We start from the raw sequence: 19,198 nt of genomic DNA, 5'->3' as shown, positions 1-19,198 counted from the left end.
GCACCATCCCTACAGTGAAGCATGGTGGTGCAGACTCATGCTGTGGGGATGTTTTTCAGCGGCAGGAGCTGGGGAGACTAGTCAGGATTGAGGGAAAGATGAATGCAACAATGTACAGAGACATCCTGGATGAAAAACCTGCTCCAGAGCACTCTTCACCTCAAACTTGGGCAATGGTTCATCTTTCAGCAGGACAATGACCCTAAACACACAGCTAATATATCAAAGGAGTGGCTTCAAGACAACTCGGTGAATTTCCTCGAGTGGTCCAGCCAGAGCCCAGACCTAAATCTGATTGAACATCTCTGGAGAGATCTGAAAATGCTGTGCACCGACACTCTCAATTCAACCTGATGGAACTTGAGAGGTGCTGCAAAGAAGAATGGGCAAAACTGCCCAAAGAGTGCACCAAGCTTGTGGCATCATATTCTTGAGGCTGTAATTGTTGCCACAGGTGCACTGACAAAGTATTGAGCAAAGGGTGTGAATACTTGGTGTCGGTGATTTCTTAGTTTTTGTTTTTTTTGTTGTTGTTGTTTTTTTTATCTGTAACAAATTTGCGAAAAAAAAGAAATTCTTCATGTTGTTCTTATGGGGTGTTGTGAGTGGAAATTTCAGGGGGACAAAAATAATTGATTCCATTTTGGAATAAAGCTGTAACGTAACAAAATGTGGAAAAAGTGTAGCGCTGTGAATACAACCACAGTCTTAGGTACAGTCAATTTAAAGTTTCCATATCCCCTAACCCGCATGTCTAAGTGGGAGGAAGCCGGAGCACCCAGACAGAACCCACAAAATACTGGGAGAACATGCAAACGTCACACAGAAAGGACTGGGTGAGAAGCGATCCAATGACCTTCTTGCTGTGAGGCACCAATGTTAATCACTAAAGTCCCTGTAATGCCCCCAGTTGGATTTATTTTTCTTTGTTAAATGACATATTTCTGTGGCTGTTGCTTTAAATTGAAAGTAGCTGCTGCTGGGCTTCACCCCTTTTACAAAGAGAATTGCAAACTGATGTGAGTTGCCATCTGGTGCAAATGTTCAAAGTGCTTTACAGCGATGTCTCACATCCACTCAAACCCACAGCAGTATGAGTGTGCTGCCATGGAAGGCACTCAACTGAACACTGGGAAGTTGGGGATTAATATTGGTCACTTTTTCTCTTTCTCAGGGAATTGAAACTATTACCTATGGGCCCAACTCTGCTTCTCTCACCTTTTAGGCGTTACGTTTTACATGCAGCCTTTTGTAAAGGCTGAGCGGTCTCTGTCCCTCCTGAGGGACAAACAGACATACGTCACAGAAGTTACGAGTTGTTGCAGGCCTAATTTTTACTTACAGAAGGTTTTCTACACAAACAAAGAATTATGAGACTGAGGATGTGTCAAATGAAAACATAATTAACTGTAAATGATGGATTATGAGTGATTTTGCACAATATGACCACTTTAAAATAAACTCACTTTAGCAGGAAAGTGTGTGTAGTCACATTCAGATGACATTGTAAGGACTGTATGTTTTAGCTGCTTAAAAAACAAACCACCAGTCTTTTCTTCTCCAGATTACCTTTTCATACATGAGGTTATTTGACTGTATTATAATGTTGCATTTAAATGTGTAATTCCGTTTCACTTAGTGTGTTTTAAAGAGCTTCAGTTTCACTGTAAGTGAGTTGGAATGATGATGTTTCAGAGAGACTTTGAAAGCATTCACCAAAGTTGACTAATTCTGACCCTCCAGGTCCTTCAGAAACTAGGAAAAACCTTTGAGACCAAGGACGAGCAGTTTGAGCAGTGCTCCCACAACCTCAACAAACAGCAGGTAACACTTTACATCTTCTACATGTTGATGGTTACTGTAAGATGACTCCAAGAAACTTCACTCAAGTGTTAACTGTACGAGGTCTGTTAGAAAAGTATCGGACCTTTTATTTTTTGCAAAAACCTGATGGATTTGTATCACATGTGCTTGCATGAGCCAACCTTGAACCTTCGTGCGCATGCGTGAACTTTTTCACGCCTGTCGATTGCATCATTTTCTGGTAAGCAGCCTTTGTGTGAGGACATATGTAGTGCGCTCGGGGGATTTTCATTTCAAGGAAAAAGATGGAACGACTGGAGCAGCGCTGCATCAGATTTTGCCAGAAACTGGGCAACAGCCAGGTGGAAACCATTCAGATGATTCAGACGGCTTTCGGTGACTTTTCAGTTGTGTGACTATCTGAGAAATTGTGGAAGAGGTGGGCATGTCGCAGCATGTGCTGTGAGACTTCAACACAGAGGCGCTTTTGCTCCGCCGTTAGCAGCAGCATGAATTTCGCTCCAACTCTTTTCATGGCCAGATCTTCTGTCACAGTGGAATGTGCCGAAAAAGTGCTGATGTCCACCTCTTCCGCAATTTCTCAGACAGTCACACGACGGTCCCGCATCACCACAGCGTTCACTTTGAAATGATCTGGTCATTTCAGCATGTTGATGGCCGACCGGAGCGTGGCTCGCTCTCCACCGTTGTGCGGACGTCTTTAAACCGGTTGTACCGCTCCTTAATCTGTGTGATGCCCATAGCATCGTCACCGAAAGCCGTCTGAATCATCTGAATGGTTTTCCACCTGGCTGTCGCTCAGTTTCTGGCAAAATTTGATGCGGCGCTGCTCCAGTCGTTCTTTTAAGCCTTGCTCCGACTGAAATGGAAAGTTCTGAAGTGCCACACCACACAAGAAGAGACAATCTGCTTGGCCTTGAAAATGGGGAATACTGGAACAATTTGCTACTTTTTCTTGTTTTTGTAGGAATGCTGCATAAACACCGCTTATGTCTCTTCTTCATGAGTATGTTGCTTCAGTACTAAAACATACAAGTGTAGTCAAGTATTTCTGAATCAGCTTCTTTTTTTTTTTTTTTTGCTGACATGAATTCAGTCAAGGTTTCATAGTCTTCAACAAGTGAGTTCCACTGTCAAGATCAGTGAAACTGACAAGGAGCAACGGGAAAGTAAACTAAACCACCGCAGTGAACACATCAAATGATGTGATTTTTATATATATATATATATATATATATATATATATATATATATATATATATATATATAATATGAAAATTCAGCAAGGTATAGCTTCTGTTATACCTACCAATTCTAAGGTACAACTCTACTAGTGTCATTGATGACCTACTTAACCCTAACTATGAGAATGAAATTACAAATATTTATCCATCAGAATTAGAGCTTAAAAAGACTACAGAAAACAATAACAAACTTTCATACTTATAGAGTTGAGCATTATAGATGAACAATTTAGAACAGCCATTTTTGACAAACGGGATGATTTTAACACATATATTGTAAAATTTCCTTATATGAGTAGTAACATACTGAGTAAACCCACATACGGTGTTTACACCTCCCAACGTGTCAGAATTGGTCGAATCTGTGATAATTAACAAAGTTTTTCCAATAGACACCATAAACTTACTAGTAGATTAGTTAAACAAGGGGAGGTGATGGTCTAGGGGAGATGATGATTTAGGGGAGGTGATGGTCTAGTGGTTAAGGTGCTGGGCTTGAGACCAGAACATCCTGGGTTCAAATCCCCGCCTGACTGGAAAATCACTAAGGGCCCTTGGGCAAGGTCTTTAATCCCCTATTGCTCCCGGTGTGTAGAGAGCGCCTTGTATGGCAGCACCCTGACATCGGGGTGAATGTGAGGCATAATTGTAAAGTGCTTTGAACATCTGATGCAGATGGAAAAGCGCTATATAAATGCAGTCCATTTACCATTTAAACAAGGGTTTCTGTATGACAAATTGGTTCTTCAGTTTAAAAAATTTTTTTTTAATAGATATCAAGAGATAATATCTAAGTTTGGGGTTTCTGTAAAAAAGCATGTGTATATGTACATACACAGTGCCAGTCAAATGTTTGGACACACTGGCCTAATTGGAATCCTATATACATCTAAAACTTCAAAAATTATGAGTGTTGTCTTTTATGTCTCATAATGTGAAGCGGCCAAGTGGTTAGTGCACTTGGTTTCAATGTGGAAGGTTCCCGGTTCAAACCCCACCCCTACTACATTTCTTCATGTAATGGGGAGTTGCACCAGGAAGGGCATCCGGCATAAAACCTGTGCCAAATCAACATGCAGCTCCACTTTGGATTTGCTGTGGCGGCCCCAAGTAAAAACAAGGGAGCAACCAAAGGGACTTACTAGTGTGAGGTCTTCAACTATTTTGGCTAGAAGGAAAGCGGTTTGAAAACATGTTGTTTTTTTTGTTTTTTTTAACCACAAATTTGCTGCCATTCATATTGGTGGCTGTTGCTAAATTCAGACTTGGGGGAGGGGGAATATGGCAGAGAGAGACGTTTTGGACTGTTCGTGGGGTCTCATCAAGTTTGGGAGCATGCGTTGGGCCATGCATCGCTTCAACCACCACACAGCAGAACCACTCTAGCTCCTGGTTGGCAGGCAAAAAAAAAATGTCCAGCCCTACCTTCCAAATGTATCCATCCATCTGCAGCAGCCAGGTGTACCGTGTGGGGATCCCCTTGGCATTTTCCAATTATTGGTGTCCTTGGCACTGAGGCACTTGCACACCGGGTCATGTCTTGAGAAATGCACTATATGGCCATAATGCTGTAGCAGACATTGTGTCATGCTGCATTTAGTATGCTTCATCCGTGTCTGAGTAACCATTTGTTTGCCACAAAGTCATTTCGGGTTTACCCAAGCTCTCACAGCATTCAAACGTCCAAAACCCTAAAGACTTAGACCATCATTATCTCAAACACCTCTGTCCAGCAACGTCAAGACTCAGTAAAGCTCTTCACAGATGTGTCACAGGTGTCTCTTGATGTCAGAGGCCATGATCCCAGATACACTGTTGAGATAAGTTAATCTTTCTTTGTCATCACAAAGAGAGAGTCTCTGCATACATAAAGGTATCGAAAGCCTGAGTCTTAATTTTGATTCAGCACATTCGCAAACCGTGCAATTGTAATTCATCACTCTGCATATCACGTGCCACAATCTGGGCATCCATTGAGTCCACAAACATCAGAGCTTCACCTGTTAAGGTAAGTGAGCCTTACTTCATTGACGCAAGTTGCTGGACTGAACCCTATCCAACACCCAGTCCATGCAAGCATTGGACAGAGTACATAGAAGCCAGAACATATCCCTGATGAATGCTGTAGTTCATTCAAAAGAATTCCTGCCTCCACTTCACACAGCAGTGGCTGTCCAACAACATACTGGAGATCTCGCTGATTCTCAGAATGTCTGACAGAGCACACCAATCATTCAAGTGCTTAGCTAAACTCAACATTCGCTGATATTCAGAGAGTACTTGCAGAACTAAGATAAAGCCGGTAGTCAAATTTATTTATTTTTCGGCATGAAGCCAGACTACTCTGCTCACCAAGCAACAAGTAGTTCAAATTGAATCCTGTTAAGAATGACCCTTGTATGTAAGTATCATGTACAGTAGAGGGTGACACGTGAGTAGATTTTCACTCCTGTCCCATCCCACTCTTGGTAAAATGACTCCCACTCCTGTACCACTCCCATTTTTTTTTCTTTTACTTTTTAGGCAGTACACTGAATTTGATTTGATCTTCTCCCCATTCTTTTTTTTTTTTTTAGATTACTTTGTGTTCTGCAGTTTTATTTCAAAAGATATGGCAACAGGAACAGTTAATATGTGGTAATATAGGGAGGCACTTATTGCCTAATTCCAAATAAATAAAAAAAAACATATAAAGTTGCATTTTACTAATTTACTGAGCAATTGTTTCCCTTAAAACAATGGCATTACTTTTATGGTTTAAATTGCTAAAACAATAACAACAAACCGTGCCAAATAAGAGAACTGTCCTAGATGAACAAAAGTGCATAAAGGCGTCATTACCTTCACAATTCACATACTGTACCTGAGTTTTAGAAAAAGAAAAAAAGTGCATATGATGCAAATTTTAAATAAAAAAAAATACGACTATATCAGTCTACTTTTTCACTCTTTAGCACACTTGAATATTTGTCTATTTGCGAGAAAACACTGCCCAGAAACTAATTAGAGAACTCTCAGAAGCATCACGTTCAACTAACAGCTAACACATTCTTAACTTAAATGTTGCTATGTAAGAGCAAAAGTGCATCTACATTTTCTGGACTGAGGGTGGTGCACCTCTCTTCACATTTTACAAGCAGCATACAGCATATTAACATCATCACACTCGACTCTCCTGAAGTTCAGTAATATTTGCGACTTCCCTGCCAATTCTGTGAGCTTAATAGATAAGTCGTTATTTATGACTTTACGTTGCAAATCATTTTAACACACTGGTTTGTTTGCTGGTGTTTGCTCCTTCCATTGCTCTTCTTTGAATTCCGGCAGAAAGCAGCGACCAGAAACACTGTTGGCTTCTGGGCCGTGTCGTTCTTTTGACTTACAGTGTAGGCTCATTGAAAGAAAACTACAGAATGGCGGCACCAGTCCTTTGTTTTCTTTTTTTCCGATTAGTTGGTTCCTGGGCCCATCTTCTCCCATTAACTTTTTATCCTGTACCGTCCCACTCACGTGATGAATAGTAAAGTTGACTCCTATCCAGTGGGAATCCCACGGGAATCCTGTGACCCGTGGGATTCCCGAAAAATGTCAGCCTCTAATATACAGCACAGCATTGTGATCCCTGTGCAGTTGTGCAATCCAGTGGAAAGCCTTTCCTTTCCAGAGAGGGACATCAAGGACCTTTCTCCCACTTTGTTGGGATGGTAGCTGTCTCCCAAATGTAAGTATAGCTTGCTTGCAATGTCAGGAGAACAGCATCTCTGCCAGCCTGAAGAAATTTAATCCCATTGCCTGTTCCTTAACCCACCCTTTGCTCTTTCACCAACTTTTGGAATCCAACAGAAATTTGGTAGTTCACATCTTAGTGGTGACTCAGCCACAAGAACCATCGCACGTGGTAATATCATGACAGGTGGATCAGCTTTATACCGTGCAGCTGCTGAAAGTAGTCAGCCCAACATGACAGTGCAACAGCGCTGCCATGAGTGCAGTGGGACAAGGTCTGGGATTGGAAGAACATCTGTTGAAAGGAATCCTTTGATTCTTCTGTAAGCAGGCAGAGAGTCACTAAAGCACAAATGTGTCACCTGCTCAGATTCTCTTAACAAACACCTTGTCCGCCCTCAGTGCTGTCGCAGCCTTTTTTCTCAGCTCCTTTGAAATCTCTGGTTTTCTGTCAAGCACAACGTGTTCTGTGGGTGATGTTCATTGTGCCCGCACAGATGAAACACTTCTGCCTGTGAACTTTGGTAACCCCAGTGCAATCCCTGGCAGCTTTCTTCTCACACATTCGAATTTGGTTTACTAGTTCTGTTCATTTTTGCAAGTCCTCCACAAAATTGCTCGCTGTCTCCCTTGGAAAAAGTCAAGCTGGATTAAGTCTGAGATGCCGAGTTGATGAGAACAACTGAAACCTTCAGTAAGCTACAAGTCTGTGGTCAAAGCTTGTGATCTCGGCACTTCCGTACAATCTGCAGTTCTGCAGGAGTCCTCAGAGTCTTCCCATGTGAATATGATTGATCTCATGACCGGTGTGGCTCCACTGAACAATGAAATCAGGATCCATAAACCCACAGAGCCTGACTCTGCGCTAAATCAAGGTGCTTTGAACCATTTTCACCACCATTGCCAGATCTGTGGGGATAATACAGCCCTCATAACCAACTCTGTGAGTATCTGTTGTCCTATTAAAATCGTCCATGATAAGAGAAGTGTCACCTCTTGGCCAGTTATTATTCACACAGTGAGGCTGTGAGTAAAACGTGTGCCTCATTGATGCGTGACTCGCTACGTTTGGACTGCCAACTGACGGGACATCCAAAGAATGCCTGAACCTAATTGTTAATTATGGGGTGGTATCTAACACCATAAGGAATCGGTCCACCGCAGTAATAGGGCGGTGCAGTCTCATTTGAACCCCTTTGTGATATCGCAGGATTTGACCACTTATGGGAACAGTCTGCCGTTGCGCAATACTAACGTAGCATAACTTCACACGGATAAATGGTGTACAGTTTTGTTTTTGGCTGCAATCACTGAAGCAGTCGCAAAAAGTGCAGGGCTGTTTTGATTCCCAGTGGAGAAGGGAAGACGAGGCAAATGGGAGAGGTCGTATCGGTAAGTGTTAGCCTACACACCTTGACAGAGTAGCTGCGTTTTCTTGCCTGCACAACCGCCTCAACATGTTTGAGCTCCGGGTCATAAACAAACGACAGCACGTGAAAATTCAGTAAGGTATGTCTTCTATAATACATTCTAATTCTAAGGTGGAACACTACTAGTGTATACTAAGGTATATCTAAAAGATCAGAGTAGAGCCGCTTAGCAGCTTGGTCTTGAGAACCAGGGATGGTCCACATGTCCACTTTCCACCGCATCGTCACTTTTTCTTTGCTTTTTCACTTTGCGTGTAATTTGCCCAAAAAACTCAAAGAAAGTGACATGGGGACATACAAGGGCTGTTCCCGAATGTAGGATTATTGCATCATATGTGTCATATTTTAACCATTTAGCGCCCTTCTTCAAAACGAGGAATGCGCTGCCCAATTACTACTCCCTTGGTGTGCCGACCATTAGAGTGACCAGGCCAAAACCAGGTGTATCCGATCACTGAGATCTGGCTGCTTCCAGATGTATGGATATCAAACTCTCTTGGAAGATGCTCATCCTGGCTGAGCAAAATCACATTTCACAATCCACTGCCTAAGATTTGAACCAAGGAGCTGTTGTTCAGTGGACCATTTCTCAGCACTACACCAATTGCCCTCCTCCAGAGAACTGACCTTTGTTACACTCTGGTAGTTTCTTTTTTCAAGACATGAGGGTCCAAATGGTTTTATCCTCCATCCCATTCATAAGAAATGCCATCCTGCGATGGAAGAGCAGCATCAGAGTTACTCCCACAGAGTACCGAAACAAACCATCTTTTCCTGTGTCAAGCTTTGGGAGTAGTTTTACACTGTGCCAGTTTGAGTTTGGCCACATTGAAGCCAGTCACCCAAATGTGAACGGGCCGGTTATGTGCCCTGTGGCTGTTGCTCAAGGACAAGTGCCTTTGTGTTTTTCAGTGAGAGGAGCATGAGGAGGTGTTCAGATGTCCTGAAAAGGCTACATAGAAAATTATTTGTGCAAGATTTTCATTGAGGATTATTTAGTCATTTTTCACACAAGATGCCCTTCCTGATGCAATTCTACAGACATGGAGAATGAGCTGGTGGTCTTGATCTGGGAACCTTCTGGAAACAAGTGCTCCAACCAGCTGGCCACCATCAGTGATGCCGGTAATGCGTTACTCTAATCTAACCACTTTTTTTAGTAATGAGTAATCTAACACGTTAATCTTTCCAAATCAGTAATCAGATTAAGGTTACTTCTCCAAGTCACTGTGCGTTACTATTATTTTTTCTTGTGGGTCGATAGCAGCATTAAACTTGGTCCGTGAGCAGGGGGTCGGGGTTCGACTGCACTGCCCACTTTAAGTGAGCTGTGAGCTTTTCATCCGCGGTTTTCTGCAGCAGCTACGACTCGTCCTCACCTCTTAAAACATGGTGACAACAGCACACCTGCACTGAGCTTTACAAAGACATTTTTATGCTTTTTTTTCCTCCTTTATTTAGAATTCTGAGCTGAGCTGCTCCGTATCTGCTCGCTAAAAACAGCTGATCCTCCGCAACAGGTCAACAACTAACACTATTTTCCACTCAAATGCACCTAAACTCTCTTTCTGAAGACCACATGATGTGAAAACGCAATAAAACTTTCATACCTGTAAATCTGGTCATGTTTTCTGCATAAATAAACGTTGTCCATTCTTTGTGCTCAAACACCAAAGCAGGGGCGACTCCAGATGGAATGGGGGCGTGGGGCAGGGATGTGCCCCCCCACAACACCTCTAGATTAAAGGTCGAGTTTTGAAGCTTTTTTTTTACTACTACTATTACTACTACTACTAATACTAATAATAATAATAATTTTGACAAGTAAAATGTTTAGAGAGAATTTAAATGTTAGAAAAATGTTAGAAAGAATTTAATAGTTACATTTATAAACAATGTAGCTTAGAAATTGCATGTTTTACTGTTACAGTGCTGTCAACAGTTAAATATGAGGTCAAGAAAGAGGTCTTTATTTTATTTTTTATAAAACAAGTATTTATTTTCATTGAAGTCAAGAAAGGGTGACTATAAAGTGAGTTTTGGCAAAACAAGTATCATTGTCATGTTGAGGTGGCAGAGGGTTGTTGGCAGCTGGGGAAAGTAACTAAAAAAGTAACTAGTAATCTAACTTAGTTACTTTTACAACTGAGTAATCAGTAAAGTAACTAAGTTACTTTTTCGAGGAGTAATAAGTAATTGGATTACTTTTTCAAAGTAACTGTGGCAACACTGGTAGGATGTGACACTTGGTTCACGGTCTCTTCCATTTTTCAACAAGGAAGCAGAAGGACACATCAGTCTATTATGAGTGTTTATGTTCTTAAATGAACAGCTTATGTAACAACGGTATACGACACAGTACTTATGGTATACTAACAGCTGATCCTCCAACGCGTCAACAACTAACACTATTTTCCACTCAAATGCACCTAAACTGTCTTTTTGAGGACCACATGATGTGAAAACGCAATAAAACTTTCTTACCTGTAAATCTGGTCATGTTTTCTGCATAAATAAACGTTATCCATTCTTTGTGCTCAAACACTAAAGCAGGGGCGAATCCAGATGGAATGGGGGCATGGGGCAGGGATGTGCCCCCCCAACACCCCTTGATTAAAGGTCCAGTTTTGAAGCCTTTTTTTACTACAACTACTAATACTACTTATAATAATAATAATAATTTTGACAAGTAAAATGTTTAGAGAGAACTTAAATGTTAAAAAAAATGTTAGAAAGAATTTAATAGTTACATTTATAAACAATGTAGGTTAGAAATTGCAAGTTTTACTGTTACAGTGCTGTCAGCAGTTAAATATGAGGTCAAGAAAGGGTGACTATAAAGTGAGTTTTGGCAAAACAGGTATCACTGTCATGTTGAGGTGGCAGAGGGTTGTTGTCAGCAGCTGGGGAAAGTAACTGAAAAAGTAATCTAACTTAGTTACTTTTCCAATTGAGTAATCAGTAAAGTAACTAAGTTACTTTTTCAAGGAGTAATCAGTAATTGGATTACTTTTTCAAAGTAACTGTGGTAACACTGGCCACTATGCTGAAGATTATTTCTCAGTCTTGATGGATTTTTATTATATATATATATATATATATATATATATATATATATATAAACATTATTATTATTTTTATTTTTTTTATGTATTTTTAGATGAGAGATGGACAAACCCATGTACCAAGTTTTGTTACCTAGTGGTTTATTTTTCAAGGTTTTCATGACTTTTCACTGATGATAAATTCACAAACATTACAATAAGTCAGTGCCCAAGCTGCTGTGTGGTTTTAGTTCTGTTGTGAAATTTCGCAGTTTTTCAGATCTGTTGAGTCGGCAGGGAAAATGACACAGGAACTAATTATTAGAATGATCTATACTGTTGTCTTTTCTCTCTTTTTTTTTTTTTTTTTTTTGCACACAGACTGATGGCAACAGGTTGTCCAAAGACGTCAAAGCCTACTACACTGCAGTGAAAAGTAAGTTCAAAATGCTGCTTATCCCATCATGCACTTCACCCTCCAGGAAAGACGGCCAGATGTTCTGCCCTAAAGACTATCTTTAGACAGGAGAGCAGATCAGCAAGAGGGAAGTGAATTAGATCTTTTGCAATTCTGTCTGTGTTGCCATGTTGTAGAGGAACTAATAAAAGCCAGCAAAGAGAAAGTCACGCGCAGCATTTTAAACGTGCTCCATTATGACACGCTGCTTGTTTTTTTAATGGCGGTTTTTGCTGCCACATTGTCTGCAACACTCAAGAAACCATTGTTGTTCTGACCTTCTCATTGTGGGCGTGGCCACAGCAACACAAACCCGCAGGTCTCGGCTTTTACATCTGTTGATTCTTTGGAGTCACAATTGCACCTTAGACTTTGTTTGTTTTTCCTCAGCCATGCACGAGACGTCCAAGAGGTTGTCCCTGACGTTAAGAGACGTCTATGAATCGGACTGGGATGGAGTGGAGGATCTGGTTGTTATTACAGAAGTATGTTCACCACATTAGTTTGACAACTTCATCTTTGAAAGCCGTTTCATGAAGGTGTGTTATTAGATCAAAGCAGGTTGATTTGAGTTTGGCTTTAATGAAGCGTTATCCACGCTTCCGTGGAAACGTACAGTCCACCCCAAAGGACAGAACTGAGCGCACCGTGTCACCGCACAACTCGTGAAATGTGAAAAAAGCAATTTGTGTTTAATTCATAATTAAATTTTACTGGAAATTGAGGATTTTGTCTGTAAATCTTTTTCATATTATACTATAACCTGCACCGCAAAAATATAAATGCAAAACTTTATTATATGGCTGTGACGCCACGCGCGCTCTGATGATTTCCGGTCCAGAACGCGTATCACATTCATTACAAACCGGGAAGCTGAAAACACGATTAGAAAATCCAAGTCGGACATAAATGAATATCTAAACAGCATCGGAAAAAAACATACAGATTGAAAGCTAACCAGCTAACGAGCAGACCATCTGTATGCAAGTTCTTCGCTGAGGTGAAGCAAACAGGTGTGATTACGAGCCCAAAACAGTCAACAGTTTTCATATTCGGTCAATACCATAAAGTCACGTGTTTACGTATAATAACCATAATATGTATATCTCATGGACATGAACGAGTGAAGCTCTTCAGCATCTCACCATGTCATTTCCAGTTTGCGGCTTTGTCTATCATCGGTTCGTGACTTTTTACGACAATATTGTACGGTTTGTGGCTTTTTCTCCACTGGGCTGAATTTTTGTACCGTTTCCAGTTTGTGCCTCTGTCTACCATAGAGCGAGTGTCGCAGCGCTGCGCGGCGCTACACTTGTATAATAAACAAATTTTTAACCTTGCTTGCTCGGTCTGTATGGGAATATCAGACCTCTGTCTTTTTCGTACTGTCAGCACCTCGGTCTGATGTTTTCTCCTGCAGACCTCGCGCTCAGTTAATAATCCTTTATTATTCCACTCCTAGTTTTCATGAATTGAAGTACAAAAAATAAATCTCTAAGACTTCTTCTGTGCACACAAACGCTTGTTTCACCAGGGTCTCACCCTGACTGCAGTTCTGGGTCCTACCCGACTGTGCGTTGTGTTGTGTGATTAAAACGGCACATTTCAGAACAGCGTTTTATTGTGACCTGTGCAATAATCATGCTGTTTAATCTGCATCTTAATCTGCCTCACCTGCCAGGTGGATGTTTGATTTTTATCTTGGCAAACTTGAATTGCTCGCTGACACAGATTTTAACAGATTACCCCCCAAAAAAGATTTGTGTGTGCATAGAAGTAATCTTTGATGTTTTATTGTCCATAGAGGTCAAAACAGGTTTTTGTACCAAGCTATAAACGTGTTTATTTCTGTGCTAAAGTTGAACGTTTCAACATGGACAAGAGTGGGAACCTGCTCACTTTTGGAGCCAGCCTTAAATGTCCAGTCAAGGAATTACAACTTCTTGTTCTTCCGGTTGGGCCTCATCTGAACCCATCAAACATATCGCCTGTCAGCACAAATATCGGCAACATGAAGAAGTGCTAAAAGTTTCAAAGTCCTGTGTCCACGGCACGCTGCCCCGTTCAGATCGTGAGCAGAGGTGTCCACTGGTGTCACCTGCCGTCACTTCCTCTGAGTCTTTGTGGTCGCACTTATCCAAAATCAGACAAACCTGAGCAGCTTTTGTGTCGACACGTGTAGAAATGGGGTGTAGTTGCCAGGTGCTGCTAAGCTAAAGCGTTCACTGCACGAAAGCAGCTGGAAGTTTGGTTGACTGCACAAAATACTGGAAGTTGACGACACAATGCATTCTGGGTTGATTCCCCCCCCGCTGATATGCAATATGAAGAACCAGTTAACCGATCTACATATATCTTATGTTTCATCACTGAATTCAATCCAAAGGATAAGTGACATAAAATGGACTTGGACAAGCTGGTTTACTCACTTTTTTCACTTTTAACTTGATTTAAACTGGATTAAAATTGAATATTGCTTTTTCTAAGTAGATTTTACAAAACACTAAAACAGGATTTTAAGTCGCATCATGTTTGTAGAAAAACTGGCTTTGACTGGTGTTAAACTGAACATAGTAGAGAAGCTTGAATCTTCGACTGGTCTGGGTTGCTTGACGCGAGGACGTTTCACTTCAAATCGCAGAAGCTTCCTCAGCTGAATTGCTAAACTGAACATGTTGAGCATCTGGACCCTTTTTTTGACAAAACTATGTAAATTTGTCTGCTTGTCTTTGTAGAGTATGTACTCCTATTTTTGTCTTTTTTTTTTTTTTTTTTGTATTCGGAGGGTGCCATTTTCTATGAGAAATAAATATATGTTAAAAAGAAAAACATACAGATTAACAACTTGCAGGCATAAATTCCACAGCACAGCAAAATATTTGAAGCCAAAAAGTAGAAATCTTGCCATGATGATGGAGTCAGTTTCCACATACTGTATTTTCCAAAAAGTTTAAAGGACATGTTGCACGGTTTTTCACGTCCCAGTTAGCAAGACAACATAAAAGTACTCATGATTATAAGTCTCTCCGTACACATGCTAATAATTAGTGATCGCTGATGTATTTTATTCCTCTCACTCTGAGGGTTAGCAGTCGCATTTCTGGAAAATGTCTCACTTGGCAATTCTCAGCATTTCTCTGTGTTTGATGTACAATTAGAATGAGCAGAAACATTGTGATTACTGACAGACAGAATGATATGAACCTGCTCCATCCGAAAACGAAACTTCTGAGCTTTCGTTCGAAAGTGATGGCTCGGATTTACAGACAGGAGACGACACACTTCACCATGAAACTCTTAACCTTTCAGGGTGTTGGATTTTGGAACCTAAAGTGTGGTGACGGTGCTGTTTGTGTGGATGCTGTTTTACTGAAGCTGTATGCATGGACATGGACATGGACGTGGGGACATCTACATGATGCTGTTTTTAACAGACTGGACACGGAGATGGATTTGTTACATTGGAAAAAGTCAGAATACATTATTTCCAGTAGTTAATGGATTTTACGTGCCACAATCGTGACATAACTGAAGGTGATGCTTCAGCCAATAATTGCACACGCACGTGTGTATGTGCAATTCTTTGATTGTGTAGAGTTTACATTTGGAAAACAATGTGGCATGTTCAGGATTTTCCTGCTTTCGTGGTTTTTATTAGTGGAGCTGGCAAGCTTCTTTACTTTGAGTGTGTGTGTGTGTGTGTGTGTGTGTGCGTGCGTGCACACTCGTCAGCATGCACCATTTCAATTCACTCCTCTCAGCTGCATGAATGGGTGTCTCCACAACATTTTTTTCCTCGGCAGCAGATGTATTTTTTAGATTTTATTGATAACAACACTCATAATTAATCGTGCACAAAGCTGATCCTTGAGCAGAGGTTGTTATTCACAGGCTACGTTTATGGCTCATGGCCACAGGTGCACAAAACCTTCTCAGAACTCCTGTTTTTTTTTTTTTTGTTCCCGTGACTGCATCAAAATGAACAGTTATCACTTAAAAACGAGTCATCATAACACGACATCACACTTATGTCAACTTTGGAATTAATCTGTGCCTCAGTTCTTAACGTTAGCAGTTACATTTCTTTGAAGTGCATGCTGGGACATTTCTAATAGCCAAGTCACCTGTTGGAAACTCATGAGTACTTTGTTTTTGGACATCTCCGTAGCCGTTTGTTGCGAATGTCATATACTTTGAAACCGGTCATTGAAGTGCCCAAAGTAATCCCTGTGGCTCATTGGTTGGTCACTAACAGCCTAAATCTAAATTGTTATGATTTTGGTGTGACATGAAAATTCAGTAAGGTATATCTTATATATTATATTCCATTTCTAAGGTGGAGCTATGCCAGTATACAAAGGTATATCTAAAACGGAAGAGTAAAATGGGAGAGTAGAAAAGAGTAGAGTAGAACCACTTAGGTGCCTGGTCTTGAGAACAGCAACATTCAGTTAGTCTTCGTTTCCCCGTTCTGTTCTGTACATCTTTGATAATGTACATGGTTTAATAAAGAGAGGTTCAGGTCTTGGTTTATGTTCCATAAAGGAAGATCAGTCCATCTGACTGCATGCTGATTGCTGTAATGTTAACAACTCGCACAATTGTACGTTTGCTGTATGTTTACTGATGAAATGTATTTGGCTGAAGTTGTCTATCAGTTTGTAAAGAGGAGTTACTGTTCCACTGAAATGATTCCAGCTGTGTCTCTTAGAGTCAAGACTTGCTGTGGAATGACTACGAAGAGAAACTGAGTGACCAGATTGTTCGCACAATGGAGAACTACACCAGCCAGTTCCCTGAAGTCAAGGTATTTTAATATCATTCCGCTGAGTCAGTTCCTGCTGGACTGCTCACAGATGCTACAGTCGCAGTTTTTGTCTCCCAGACACAGTCAGGCATTTGGTAAAACATCATCATCCCTTTTCACATGCTGTTTCAGAATTTAACAAAAAGTCTCACTGTGAGTGGTGAAATTGGGCAGAACTGAAACTTAAAGGGGTCATAATTTCAACTCACTCACTCACTCATCTTCAACCACTTACTCCAATTAAGGGTTACAGGGTTGCTGGAGATTATCCCAGCAGTCATAGGGTGTGAGGTGGGGTTCACCCTGGACAGGACGCCAGTCTGTCGCAGGGCCAAATATAGACAAACACATTCACACCTGCATGCACGCCTACTCTCTCCATTCCATTATGTCAGTTACAAGATTTTTACAAAAGATTTTAACAAAAGAAAAAACAGAAGAAAGAGAAACAGGAAAAAACAGAACAGCAACAAAAACAGAGTCAGTTAACAAGATACAAATGATCCATCTTGATGCTTAGTCTCTATTTCCAGGTCTTGAATGCTTCTGGTAGCAGATTTTAAGGCCATATAGCAAAAATGGTGAGAAAGGTCAATTTTAGTTTGTACAGGGGTCAAAAGTTAGTCACTCTAATTTTGTAAAAAAATTAATGCAGATTATTAATTGAGTTAATAGGGTTTTAAAAAGGAATAGTTTGCACCATGTGTCATGCTTTATCATGTTACAAGGTAACATTTCGGATGTCTTGGAACCCATTGGATGTCGACCTTGTTTAAGCTGTACTTTGGAGACGAAACATTCAACACAGTGAAAACTATTCCATTTATTAATCCTATTAGCTCAACCAATATTTTGCAGCACTTTTTTTATTTACCTAAACTGGAGCATCTTTAACTTTTGACTCCTGTACAAACTGAAATGGGCCTTTCTCACCATTTTTTTAATCCCATAACTCCATAGAATTCAGTCATAGATCATCCAACCTGTACATTTTTGAAATCTTTATGATGAGACTAACAATATGGAGTACCTTTTGATATGATTGGACCATTTGTAGATTTTGACCCCTACCTGTCTGCCTATTGAACATTCAAGTGGACGCTCTGCTTTTTCAAAAGACTAATGTCTAAGGAGTATTTGTGGCATATTTGGTGCTTGCATCACCATTTGAAGGATTCTTCTGTAAATATTCTTTTGTCTGCTGCACTAGAAAGTGCATGTAGAAAGGATGCAACCTTTTGAGCCCTTAAAATAGGTCAAGGTTAGCCATCTTTGAACTTGTCCTAGATCTGTGTCCCAAGAATGCTCCATGTGAATTTGAAGACCCTGGCAGTTATAGGACTGGGTGTATGCTGAGCACAGATGGAGGGACAGACGGATGGACGCAAAGTCTTTGCGATACCCGATGGCCATATTTTGGCCTCGGGTAATGATTAAGATGCGAAGCTTTCTATGACTATTCTGAAGGTGTTACTGTGACTGGAGAACCTGGGGACAGTATAACTTTGTCTTTTCTGTGACCATTTACACAACATCATGGCAAAGTAGCACAGAGAAGGTTTGTAACACAAGAAATATCAGGTCAGACAGACCCCGCCCTGGGTGTAGCTGTCATACATTTTTTCCATGTCCCCATAGATAGGTTAACCAAATACCATATCAAAGGTTTTGCCACCCTGGGTGTTGGTGACCAACCTCTTTGGTCCACAGACTGACTGGTTGATTCTCCCATTGAGGAAACTTTGATAAGGTCTGTGATGTCACAGGATGGACCGGCTTCTTCCTGCTTCCTCATTGCTGGCTGACAATATAATTACATGGAAAGAAAATTGTAGTTTATATGTATTTATTCATTCATTTATTTATTCTTAGGAACGAGTTGCTAAACGTGGGCGCAAACTGGTGGACTACGATTCAGCTCGGCACCATCTGGAGGCGCTACAGAGTGCTAAGAAAAAGGATGAAGCCAAAATAACAAAGGTAGAGTGTGTCGTACCGGCCGCGCAGTGCAGCGCGCTGGCTGATTAGAGAGCAGTTAGAGTTGAGTATTTTTTTCTTGTGTTTTCTTCAGGCGGAAGAAGAGTTCAACAAAACACAGAATGTCTTTGAGGAGATAAATAATGAGCTGCGAGAGGAGCTGCCTGTTCTCTATCAGAGGTACGGTTCATTGTCCACAGTAAGACAGCGGTCTGTAATAAGACTCAGTGGAATGTCCCTGGAATTTTGAGTCCTGATTAACATAAGAAGCTTTTCTGCAAGGATATTAGCCAAAAGACTAATGGGGCACATTCTGTGTTTAATATTGAGATGTGAATGTACTCTGTCCTCAGAATCAACAAACTCAGCCATCTGATGTACAGAGATACATTTCTGATTATATTATAATATCCAAATGGCGCATGTGTGTGTGTGTGTGTGTGTACATGGCTTCAGTCATGCAGAAACCAGCGAGAACTGACATTTGCTGTTTGGTATGTTTATGTATTTTGGGTCAAGGATGAACGCTGTGAAAACAGAAAGTTGATAGGACAAAAATTTTAGGAGAAATTAGCCATTGTTAAATGGAATCATTAAACTGAACTTTTGCCGTGGGGATCCACGGGCTCTAGATTGGGTAGTACACTCAACAAATATATAAACGCAACACTTTTGGTTTTGCTCCCATT

The 19,198-nt window shown here is 40.8% G+C and overlaps 1 protein-coding gene across 1 annotated transcript in view; it reads left to right on the top strand.

Moving 5' to 3' along the window:
• Positions 1-19,198, top strand: part of bin2b (bridging integrator 2b) — a 72,266-nt gene that overhangs the window by 32,832 nt on the left and 20,236 nt on the right. The window contains exons 3-7 of the mRNA XM_034167414.1: positions 11,650-11,704; positions 12,116-12,210; positions 16,437-16,532; positions 18,405-18,512; positions 18,604-18,689. Of these exons, the coding sequence (XP_034023305.1) occupies positions 11,650-11,704; positions 12,116-12,210; positions 16,437-16,532; positions 18,405-18,512; positions 18,604-18,689 (440 nt within the window). The remainder of the gene's footprint in view (positions 1-11,649; positions 11,705-12,115; positions 12,211-16,436; positions 16,533-18,404; positions 18,513-18,603; positions 18,690-19,198) is intronic.

Source organism: Thalassophryne amazonica, chromosome 3 (genome assembly GCF_902500255.1).
Source record: "Thalassophryne amazonica chromosome 3, fThaAma1.1, whole genome shotgun sequence".
NCBI classification, from domain to species: domain Eukaryota; kingdom Metazoa; phylum Chordata; class Actinopteri; order Batrachoidiformes; family Batrachoididae; genus Thalassophryne; species Thalassophryne amazonica.
This window is presented reverse-complemented; position numbering and strand designations above follow the sequence as displayed.